The sequence below is a fragment of the Apis laboriosa genome, unplaced genomic scaffold (genome assembly GCF_014066325.1).
Source record: "Apis laboriosa isolate Shangri-la unplaced genomic scaffold, ASM1406632v1 scaffold1321_cov151, whole genome shotgun sequence".
NCBI lineage: Eukaryota > Metazoa > Arthropoda > Insecta > Hymenoptera > Apidae > Apis > Apis laboriosa.
Genome location: NW_025221248.1, coordinates 284,103 through 296,418, shown reverse-complemented (window position 1 = coordinate 296,418; position 12,316 = coordinate 284,103). Strand labels below are relative to the sequence as shown.

General features: G+C 27.7%; 2 protein-coding genes across 3 annotated transcripts; one reads left to right on the top strand and one right to left on the bottom strand.

Annotated features, from left to right (window-relative positions):
* Positions 1-1,067: 1,067 nt before the first annotated feature.
* On the bottom strand, positions 1,068-12,253 carry LOC122720775 (rhophilin-2). Of its 2 annotated transcripts, XM_043947742.1 has the most exons (13): positions 11,981-12,253; positions 11,392-11,497; positions 7,171-7,286; positions 6,960-7,091; positions 6,787-6,862; positions 4,257-4,334; positions 3,793-4,176; positions 3,567-3,665; positions 3,183-3,453; positions 2,866-3,057; positions 2,551-2,780; positions 1,669-1,821; positions 1,068-1,582 (listed from the first exon to the last, which is right to left on the bottom strand). In XM_043947742.1, exons 2-13 carry the CDS (start codon positions 11,455-11,457, stop codon positions 1,382-1,384), a joined length of 1,998 nt encoding a protein of 665 aa, XP_043803677.1. In that variant the 5' UTR covers positions 11,458-11,497; positions 11,981-12,253; the 3' UTR covers positions 1,068-1,381. The 2 variants fall into 2 exon arrangements, with proteins under 2 accessions (XP_043803677.1, XP_043803678.1); XM_043947743.1 differs by lacking the exons at positions 11,392-11,497; positions 11,981-12,253 and adding an exon at positions 9,161-9,772.
* LOC122720776 (dynein axonemal assembly factor 11) lies at positions 4,343-6,855 on the top strand. Its single transcript, XM_043947744.1, has 4 exons — positions 4,343-4,852; positions 5,582-5,843; positions 5,914-6,233; positions 6,336-6,855. The coding sequence occupies exons 1-4, from the start codon at positions 4,515-4,517 to the stop codon at positions 6,754-6,756; spliced, it is 1,341 nt and encodes a 446-aa protein (XP_043803679.1). The 5' UTR covers positions 4,343-4,514; the 3' UTR covers positions 6,757-6,855.
* Positions 12,254-12,316: the final 63 nt, after the last annotated feature.

Below are 12,316 nucleotides of genomic sequence, written 5' to 3'. Positions count from 1 at the left end.
TTTTTAGTTTAATTTTATTTCTGAATAATTAAAAGATTTGACATATATACGAAAAATACTTATAATCTTTAATACTTAATATAATACTAAATACTTAAATATCTTTAAAAAAAAAAAGAAAAATACTTATAATCTTTTAAAAAAATTATTGAAAAATCAAATTGAAACATAATTGTTTGCTATTTTTGAAATTACAATAAAATGATTTTATGAATAATGCATTTATTTTTTGAATAATCAGAACTTTTTTAAATTTAAATTTTTATTTACAAATGTCTACTATTTACTATGTCATTGAGAATTCACTTCCTTTTCATAATTATATTTTATTTTCACCATAAATCTTCTTTCGATCGAATCGTTAAATATTGAAACTATGTTATGCGACAAAACATTAAGAAATTTATAAAATTTATATCGTCATTGAAAGCAACATTTCAATGACAAAAGAAGATTTGATAAAATCTTCCAGAATAGAGCTATTGGAATTATAATCGATAATTATTATTAAATCGTTTTATGTTTAACCATTTTATAATTTTTTATATTCTATTTTTTCTTACTTTTTTTTCATCAATTCGAATCTTTTGAGAAAGATTGTTTCAATAATGTCAATATTTATTTAATGATTAATTATAATTACATATTATATATGAAGTTTTTTCTCGCTTACTTACATAATCAATTGTATACTATTTGATTTCTTGATTTGGTGAAAGTCGTGATTCGATTCCATTCGGAATTGTGCCTTTCTATTCATTTTTAACTTGTATATATTTTACGCTTATTTTACATCAATTTTATTATTTTTCAAGTTGTTCGATTAATATATATACGAAAAAATTTTATCTAAAATTAATTTATTTTGAAGCTTTATCAGAATTTATATTTTTGTTAAATTATAGAATAATTACTATGATTAACTTAATTTTTTTAATAGAATCTATATTATAAGATAATTATAGGAAAAAGAGGTAATATAATGAATTATTTTTTTTTTTGTGAACAAAATATAATTGGTATATAATATATATGCATACATTTGTAAATGTATGTCAATATTTTTATTGTTTATTTGGATATTATTGTATTTTGATATGACAAACGATAAATTTTTGTTCATATACAATATGTTTACAATTTATATTTTATGTGTGTATGTATATTATATGTATTTGTTGAGTTTGATAGGAAGAATCATATAATTGTTGAGAAAGATACGAGTTTTATAACGCGAGAATTGCGATGTTGAAATCAATCGTAATAGAATTATCAACGAAAGTCAAAACTTAAAACATGAATATTAAATATTTTCATATTATTTTCAAAGTTTGTTCGAAAATTCCAATTACAATAGCCATATATCATGATATCTAAAGAGTCATCTGAGAATTACATTATCAAATGTCAGGTCCCTGCTATCACGCTGCGTAGCTGACTTTTTAAATGGATTCCATGGCAGTTTCTTAATTACATGAGCAGTGGTAACAGAACCAGCAGGACTTGGTTGACCAGAAGAAATTCCGGAAGAACTACTCGCTGAAACACTTCCTTTATCCTGCTGGTTAATTTTACCTGGTTTCTAAAATCGATAATAAATTTTTGATTGTTATAAATCATTTTTCTTAATCATTATAATTCAGAATCTTTGTCTTTTAAGTTTTTTACCTTTAAATAATTTCTATCCATAGGTGTGACCAATTTTAAATTGATAAAATCGCCAGATTGCTTGATCAATCGAACTACTTGTTCATGTGATGACCATTTTACATCTTTATCACCAATTCCTACTATAAAATCACCTTCCTTCATACCACCCAACTAAAGAAAAAAAAATAATTCAATTATAAATTTATTACAAAGCTTTTTAATGTGCAGAATTCTTTAAAAAGAATAAAAAGAATCAATAAAATAAAATAAAAATTAAAAATATAATCTATTAATATATTTGTGAATATCTTTGTGAATCTAAATCGATTCTAGAAAAATAAATATAAATTAATATAAAAAAAATGTTGAAATTTATTTATTAAATTATAAGCAATTTATTGCATATTATAAATATTAGGTGAAATGAGATAGGAATGTAATAGAGATAAAGCTATCTCACTCTTTTTTAATTTTGTTTTATGTTATTAAAATTTCAATTATTTATAATTTAATTTGCAAATACATCAAAGTAAAAAAAAAAATTATTATCTTCAAAGATTGCATATTTTTATTCTTAATATCTTTTTAATTCAATAAATTTAAAAAAAAATATATTTTTTTATTATAATTATATACAATTTATGGAATATCTTTATTAAAATCAGTAATATATGAAGCACATCCTGATTTCTTTAGAGTTTAGAGATTAGATTTATAAAACTTCTAGTCATTTAGCTTGAGTTGAATATAAAATATACTTATATAGTATTTAATATGTTATTAAATTTTAAACTATATTTTTGTATAACAATTTATTTTAATTTTTAAAATTGATTTCAAAAATATTCCAAGAATATATTAATCATCACATATATACATCCTATATATGTATATACTTACATCGGCCAAAGAATTGTGATCAACTGCAGCTATTATTACAGGAGAATCTCCTCGAACACTAAAACCGAATCCTTCGCCTTCAGGTCCTCTTTGAAGCTGTATTAATCGTGGTACAGTCCAATGTCTTTTTGCCGAAAATATGGCAACTGGGCCTAATGATTTGAAAAGATCTTCGACTCCATGTTGTCCAAAATCCGGATGAGTTATGCTCAATTGGAACTTTGTGGATGCTGTGATAAAAATATAGATATCATTATTCGCGTTGTTAATGAATATATATCTTCTGCTTTTCCTCCATGCAATCTCTCCATTTACCTATAATATCAGGTGGATCTAATTCTCGAAAATCATCTTCATTTTTAATTCTATTATAATCTTCTACTGTTGATTCTTGTATCCTTTTCAAAACTTTGGCAAGCGCTTGCTTTGCTTTTAAGTCTCTACACATTCTTTGCAATCTCTGACTTTCTTCGTGTAAAACTAAAGCTTCCCTGAGATGTGCTTTCGCTGAAACATTTAAATCGATTAAGATCAAAGATTGAATCCAATTGAATTGGATAGAGTAGAATAAAAAAGAAATAAAATCGAGCAGAAAGAGATCAACTAAAAATTGGTAATAATTAGCAACACACCTAATAACTTCCTTTCATTTTCCTCTCGTGGCACGATTATATCCAGTTGCGTTTTGCCATCACTCTTTTGTATGTGTTCGAGCGCTAATTTAGTTTCCGCTCTCCATTCGGAAATTGATCGATCGAACAATCCAAGTGCAAGATGCTTATGTGCGAGAGCCATGTGATGTTCGCGTTTTACCAAGATCAATGAAATCCAGGTTTCTGGAACGTAGTCACGGACTGGTTCGCGCGAGATCAATCCATGGACGTCGCTGTAGACAGCCGCAACCTAGGCAATTGATGACCGTACGCAGGTCATACGTTCGGTAAAATGGTTCGGGGATCTAAGCGAAATATAGGCGTATTAGATTCACGCGTAAGTAAAATTTTGACGGTCGCTACCTGTGACGCTTCCTGCGCGAGATCCAATGAAACATCAATACTCCTTCCATCTTTTGATTGAAGTTCTAGTTTTTCGAACAAACATTCTCTCGCTTGGGCCTGAAACGAGAATAATAAAATGCATGTTAAACAAAACACTCGAAATGCATTCTATTCATTTGATTATAATCATTTATTTTGTGATGAATTTAAAACGTGTGTAACAAAACTACGAACGTGTCATTACCAGCATCAGTTGAACAAGCATCTCCAGCATATCCGGTCCAAGATCCATACTCGGTGCATTGGTAAAATTTTCGTATATATAACGAAAAGTACCAGCGGCTCGAAGAAAGGCGTCAATCGCCTGATCTAAGCCTCGTGTGGACAAACGATCTTGTTTCGCAGCCAATTGAGTATAAAGAGCAGCAGCATTAAATAAAATTGAAGCCTTCTCAAACGCGACAGTTCGTTGGCAACTCGGAACTCCTGTCAACGAGTCGAACCATTCGAAATAGATGCCAAGACTTCGATCAGGAGGAAAAAATCTTCGCTCAACGAAGTATAATTGATTGTAATACCGCAACAACAATGCAATACCTGCAGTATCTCTGGTCGGTGTACGTGTTGCCTTTAAACAATAGAAAAGAAATTCAATTATTTTTTTTTATTTTATTCCATTTTGTCGGAATTCAACTATTAGTAGCTCACCTGTCTAGTCTCCATTAGATCTGCTATTGCCTCTTCATAATTTACTCCATCTTCGCTATAATGTTCGAGAATGAAATCCTGTAACGCAATATATATAAGTACAGTAATAATACATTAATAAATAATAATACATTACATAATACATGTGATAAATATAAATAAAATAGAAATAAAATAGAAATTAATAAAATAATAAACAATTGCATTGTTTGACAAGTTCGATATTAATTGCTTAGCGACCACGAGAATTCGCGTTATATGTACAAAATGTCGAGAATCACGCTCGATTTATTACGAAAACGTTCGGAACATAATGAGGGCGAGATTTCAACACTTGAAGAGATCGCATTGCATCAAGAAAATATCGTGAAGATCGAATTAATCGACAAAACATGCAGACATATGAAGATTCTATTATTGCAGAATAATCTCATATCAAAAATTGAAAATCTAAGCAAATTTAAAAGGTTAGAATATTTGAATTTAGCTCTGAATAATATAGAAGTAATTGAAAATTTGGAAGGGCTTGAGAGTTTGAAAAAATTGGATTTAACTGTTAACTTTATTGGTGATCTTCGAGGGATCAAAAGTTTAAGGTATTGTTGTTGAAATATATACAATTAAATTACAAGGAAAAATTAATCGAAAAATGATAACATATCAAAATTCATGACAATATGTCAAAATTCAGTCAAATCATGTCAAGTCATTGAAACTTTTTTATATTTTTATAAAAAAAAATTCAATTTTTTTTCTAAATTAATTATGTTTAAGGTCAGGAAAATATCTGTACATTATACACCATATTTTCTTCATCAAAGTTGGCTGGATGATTTTATATGTTATGTTTTATCTATTAATCATATTTTTAATCCTCATTACCGTATAATGATACTAAATCGATACTAAACATTGTATCGCATTGCTAGCATATTCTATTTTCTGCATATGACAAATGGCAATTCATGAATATTTATATTTATAATGATGATATTTATAATATGAATATTTATATATATAATTTTTATATTAAAACGTGTTTTGTTTATATAGTCAATTGCATTCAATTGTAATCATAAAATATACAATTTTTATTTTGACTCAGAAAATACGTAAATATGCAATACGCGATATATAAAACACTCATATTCTTGGTTTATGCTACCAAAATGTATTAAATTATAATTAACTGATTACGATTGATGATTTTTGATGAAATAATCATCTTTTTGTTGGATGAAGATTTATGAACTGATAGTTAAAAATCCATTTCTCTCACGATCCATTTATAGAGGCATTAATATAATTATTTCAATGTATCACAGATATAACGAACAATTGGAACAGCTGTTTTTGATGGGAAATCCGTGTGCGGATTATCAAGGTTATAGAGAATATGTAATTGCAACATTGATACAATTAAAGGAGCTTGATGGAACACCAATTGAAAGATCGGATCGCATAAAAGCATTACAACATTATGCTGAAATCGAAGGGGAAATTGTTAGAAGTTGTATGAAACATAAGATAAAAAGAGAAGCTGAATTATTAAGTTATCGCGAGCAAATAAAATCACAGAAAAATCAAGTAAGCAAATTTTTTTTGATTTCATGAAGAGATAATAATTTAATTATATTAATATATTATCTATTTATAGAAAGATGCAGATAAAGAAAAAAATGAAAATGAAGAGGATAAGCAAGTAGAGGACAAAGAAGAAAAGGAAGATGAATTATTTTGGAATCAAATTAGTCGTCACACACCGGAAGAACGCATCGCTATTGCGGAACGATTTTTGCGAAAACAAACACAAAAAAATCGGAAAAAGGATCAAATAATTGAATCACGAACTACTTATAAATTAAAATTATTTGATTCCAAAGGCAAACCCTATAACATTAATCAGCCAAAAGTATCTTTCAAGTTGAATGAAGAGGAAGATAGGGATCACATTGTTTTAGAGATTGCTTTATATAGGTATGTATTATATGTATATTATGTATATTGCTCTATGTAGTATATATAATACTTTAATATAATTAATCAATAATTAATACTCGAATATTATTATGAATTTAGATATTTGGACACTTGTTACGTAGATGTAGATGTGCATCCTGATTACGTGCGCGTAACTATAAAAGAGAAAATATTACAATTGACTTTACCCTGTGAAGTATCAGTAAATGGCAGCACGGCACGAAGAAATACGACGAACGGCAAGCTTATAGTAATGATGCCACGTTTAAATGGATTATCTACGATATTCTCTAATAATAAAAAGATAACTAAACAAAATCCCGATCGATATACAACAATCGAACGACGATTAACAATGAGTGTACGGGAATATTTAGAAATTGGTCCAGAAAATGATTTAGATTTTTTGAAAATTGTCAATCCATCGATCAATAAGACAATTGTCAATAATCAAGTAGTAAAATCAAAAAATGAAGAGATTTGCTGCGATAATAATTTAGAGATACCACCACTTGAATGAAAGAGAATGACTTTCATATAAAATACTCACCTTGAATGGATCCTGAAAGTCTATATCTTTGGTTTCTTTTAGACCTAATGGTATCATTGGCATTGCCGGTTCTTCGCTAAAAATACACATATATATATACAAATATACATATACAAATATAAAGTTAAGTGAATTTAAGCTGTGTCGAATCAATATAAAAACATTTCACAAACCTATCACCATTTTGATACAATTCAACTGAACTGTTTAATTCGGCAAGTTGTTCCTTTAGTAATTGCAAGTTTGAATTAACGAAACTCAATTCCAACGCAACAGTTTCTCTCAATTTCCTATTTGTTGTTGCTCTGAAATATAAAGTAAAATAATGTATAATTGTATGTAATTGAGTAGTAGTAAGATATATATAAGAAGAAAGATAGTTACTTAAAAAGATTTTCTGCGCCGGCTCGCAATCGAAGCTCTTTATTAATCTCTTGATTCAATTTGCTTCGTTTGTTCTGTAGTTTTCCTCGACATGTAGCCACTCTAGGATCGGAACCCTGTACAATCAATTGAACATGCAATTTTAATTTGTACTGCAAGTGGACACTGATATTAAGATCAACAATTATGTTGTATTACAATGAAATAAAAAAAAAAGATATATGAATGACAGAAGAGCTTAGATAAACTGAGTATGAATCAAACTTGGGCTCGTTAAAAACGATTAAATTATACATGTATGAGTGATTTATTATTCTCCGGATTAAAAAGAAATTTTTTTTCATCCCGAAACATTTTTTCGTAGAGAATTCTTGAAATATTTCTCTATCTTCTGAATAATAAGAAGCTTTTTCTATTCGCAAATATTGTAATGATACAATAATTTTGCAGAGTTCTTTCTCTTTTCTTATTTATTCAACGAAGTTGATTGGAAGAATGTATGATTTTCCGAAAGAAAAAATATGCATAAGTTCATTAACATAGCATTTAATCTCGTAATCACATCATTTATTTCGATCACTATTTCATGTCAGTACGTTGTTGAGAATAGAAAATAAACTTCGTCGAGCGAGAAGCAACAGTCTACATAAAAAATTCATTGAAGATTATATAGATTTTCAAGATATGGTATGCTTGATACTTGTGATTGTGATCATGTATTTAAGTTTTACTTATTTCATAACTCGTCAATAAAACGTAAACGATTATACACATTTTAATCTACAATTCAATTAATTTGTATATTAAAGCATTCTCTGCGAAAGCTTTAACGAAACAAAATCCTCAATAAATAACGTGTTATTTTCATTCTATCTTTTTTTATTCTTTTTGCTCATTCTATATATATTCTTATTCTCTTCATATGTTAGTTTAGTTTAGTATTAATTTATTTTATTCCTAATAATTTAGTAAATCATAATATCAATTCGAAAAATGAAGAAATACATTTATTTATAAAATATTTTTTCTTTATCTTATGGCATACCATGCCTTACAGCTTCTTCAACCGACTTCATGGAACGAAAATTCTTGGTGAAAGGAGAGAAACTGATTGATGGTGGGGAGAAGGATAACGTTCGTTCTATCTTACCGGGTGCGGCCAGCTACATAAAAATGTAATTTTAAGGTCGGCATGCTTCATACTTGACTACCGATTTCATTTATTAATTCAATGATATTAAATATCTTTTAAATTATTTATTATTTAAAGCGTTCTAATCAATTAGCTATTCTGTGTTTAGTTTTTTATCATAAGAAATCGGGATAGAAATCGAATAAGATGTATGTAATAATAAAAATAGTCAAAGATCTTACTGTTGCCATTTTAATAGTTTTTTATACATAATTGCTTTCTGCAATATGTTCTATTTTTTTTTTTTTCGTGAAAATCAAAAAGAGAACAAGTTTGATACAAAGATACAAAATATTATGATATTCAATCTACATTTTTATAAATCTAATTTTCATATATTAAAAGATTATTTACCTAACAAATTTTAAATATGTTTACAATATCGCTTCAATTATTTGGAAATAATTATGGTTAAGTAGTGTTCAAAGAAACGAAAGGAAATAAACGCTAACGTTTTTATAGTTTTGTAGTGGTTTTTCGTTACGCGTGGGTATCGCCACTTGAGTTCAGTAGACGAGGTATATTCTATCGAATCTGAAGCATGCTATAGCTTTTCATACTTATGAAACAGGAAATGCAATTTTCATTCATTATTTCGTCTTTAGATTTTGTACTCTCCTGTCGTTTTAATTTTTATTATTTTCATCGATTATGCAGATAATATTTTCATTTTTGATGATAATCTTTTTTTTGAAAATAAATTAATTATTTAACAAATAAGCTTTTTACTTTTTAAAATTTATGATAGAAAAAAAAGTTGCATTATAAGAAAACGATATATGAATGATTTTGATTTACCTGTAATCTTAAATCTGGAAGAATCAGCATAGTTTTGAGTTTTTGGTTATTATTAAAAACAACCGAATTTGATAAATTTATAGATTATTCTTCTTATAATATTGTATCACAGATTGTACTGTTCTTTAAATTTTTTATTTTTATCTGTTTTTCTGATCTTAAAAAAGATTATTCGCTAATTCACTAATTAATATGAACAAATAGATGATATAACGGACACTAACGGATGCTAATAATCAAGATTCTTTCTCAAAAAATAGCTCAAAATGATCGATGCTTCTCAATTACGCATACCGATTAATTGAACACCGATAAATCCATGTCCTTCTATAATCAATTGCATAGTAAAAAACACTAAATAAATTAGTAACAAATGTATCTCTTCACATTTCACTCGCGTAAACAAATACATTCAATACGATAAAATTAAAAATTTAACTGAATGAGATGTTATAGAAATAGATGCATTCGATATTTCCGCGATGCATTTCTTTTCTATGAGAAAGCGGAATTCCCAAGCCGACGAACGGTGTTGCTCGCGCAAAGGAGGGAGTATCAAACGAACTAATGAGAGGAATAAGAGGGGATATATATATATATATATAAGAAAGAACACGAGAGAAGAAAAGACTAACCAAGAAAATTACTATTGGCTCGATATCGATCAAAAGACGAATAACGCGCACAATATAATCCACCAATTTTTCACCTTCCACAATTTATTCTAGTTAATGACCGATCGGATCTCTTTTCTCATTCGGCAAATTTCGCTTCGATTCGTGACAATCCGACCGACTACGCTCTCTTTCGGTCACTATCGGTTATTTCGTTTTTTAATATTATTAAATTATAACATTAATAAATGTTTTAAAAAATTATTCGCGCTTTTTTTTTAAATCTGAATATAATTGAATTATTTTGAAATTTACAATCTGAGATTTTATTATGAGTTAGATTAATTTATTAATTTTATGATGAGTTGTAAATCAATTTATCATATTTATTTAATATATGAATTTCAGCAATCTTTCGATTGTTTTATAAAATCTTTCATAAATTTTTTATAATTTGAAATGATCGTCTCTTGACGAATTTTTACTAATCCTTATATTTCATACATTTTTATGCATATATTTATTATTTAAAGCAAATTGAATTCATGTTTTCTTGATTTCCATATCTATGTTATGATTTTTTTCATATATTAACATTGACTGTTTGATTGTGTTTTATACAACATTTTATACAATGAAACAAAAAGATTGTTAAATTTTATATAATTCTCTTGCAACTTAACAAGTATAAAAATTTCTACTAAAAGTTTTTATAGAAAATTTATAAGATTAATGATTAATGAGATATATATATTTTCTTTATTGCAATTTTCTGTATGTAATTTTTCAAAATGCTTGCAATAAATAATTCTATTTTAGATCAATACTCTATAATTTCTAAATAGAGAAAATCAAAATTTTATTTGCTATGCATTTTACTTTTTGAATCACATATTATAAATAAATGATTGCAAATTGTGTCTATTTAATTCGTTATTACCTATTGTAATTTTTTGAGGATTTTTTATTATTACGTACACACATGCGCGCGCATATAGAAACAATACAATTTTACACACACACTCACACAACACACACGCGCGCGCGTGCACGCACGTTATTATATTTAAATCACTTTATAAAGTACAAGTAAAATGTAGTTATTGGATTGATGATTGAAAGATCGTAGAACGTAGAATCAATGAAAAAAATCATAGAAAAAAAGAACGTAGAATCAATGAAAAAAATCATATAAATGCGTTATGTTGAATGAACAAATATATTAAATATTTTACTATTTATGATAAAATAATTATATATATATTATATTATATATATTATATTATATATATATATATATATAAGCAAAAAATTTAGATATCGTTTTCTATCAAGATAATATTTTTGAATTTTTAATTCAGTGAATTCAGTGAAATTTATTGAACGTTATAGACATATAAATATTTTGAAGTTTCCTTTTTCTTCTAAATTCATTATTTTATATTAATGAAGAAATTTTAATTATATTTTTATTTTATTGTATCATATAAACGTATATTTTAATCGAAATATATTCGATTAAAATGTAATATATTTAGTAAACAAAACAAATAATGTAAATCAATTAGTAAAATTAGAAATAAAAAGGGTATTTAAAAAATTTGATGCGATACTCACCCTAATAAAATGTAGTTTATGGGTATCATTTTCGATGATATCTCCTGACACGATAGGTATGTTCATTGTATATTCTTCATTCTATCGAGCGAGCAATATGTATCACCTTCAGAAAATAATAATACGATTCAATTGGTAAACTATTTGAAATCAAATAGAATGTTTCATCCACGATATCAATATTTCCTTATTCTTTAATTAATATATTATAAATGTAGATGTGCAAACGAAAGACTGTTGTAATCAGAGATATGAATCGAAACGAGAAAAGTGAGCATCCAGTCAATTGTTGTAGCGTCAATTGTTCGTTTAGTTGATTCGATATTGTACAATTTACTATTCGATGTGATTTGGACAGAAAATGCGTATGTTTTCTTCTCAATAATGAATTTACATAAAATTACAGTGCAAATCATCGATTCAAAATATTTAAACATTTAAAATGTCGCCGGATAAATAGGCGAATTGTCGCATGCTTATGTGTTCATATGTCAAACTGAACACGTAAATATTCCGTTTTAATGTACGGTTATGAATCAAGCGGAATGTGACTGCTAGGAAATCAGAAAAAAATGACTGCGAACAGTACCACGATTAATGCACTAAAATATTGAGACGCTAAAAGCACGTCGTTTACGCGTCAACTAGCTTGTTGACCGTACACTTGTTTGCCCGATACACGCGTGTACCGAGAGATAGGTTTTTCTCGTCATACGAATATATGTGACCTCGTCTGTTTGCAAATGGATTCAACTATTCTCTCACAGGTGTGCGCGAGTATAATGACGCGCACGCGTGTGCGCGCTCGAGAACACCATCGCATGTGCGTATGCGCATATGTATGCCATATAGTATCGATGTGCCGTTGCAAGGCTTCTCTGTCGTTGCTCAAGCGACAATTGAAAAGCCGAACAAATAATCGCAA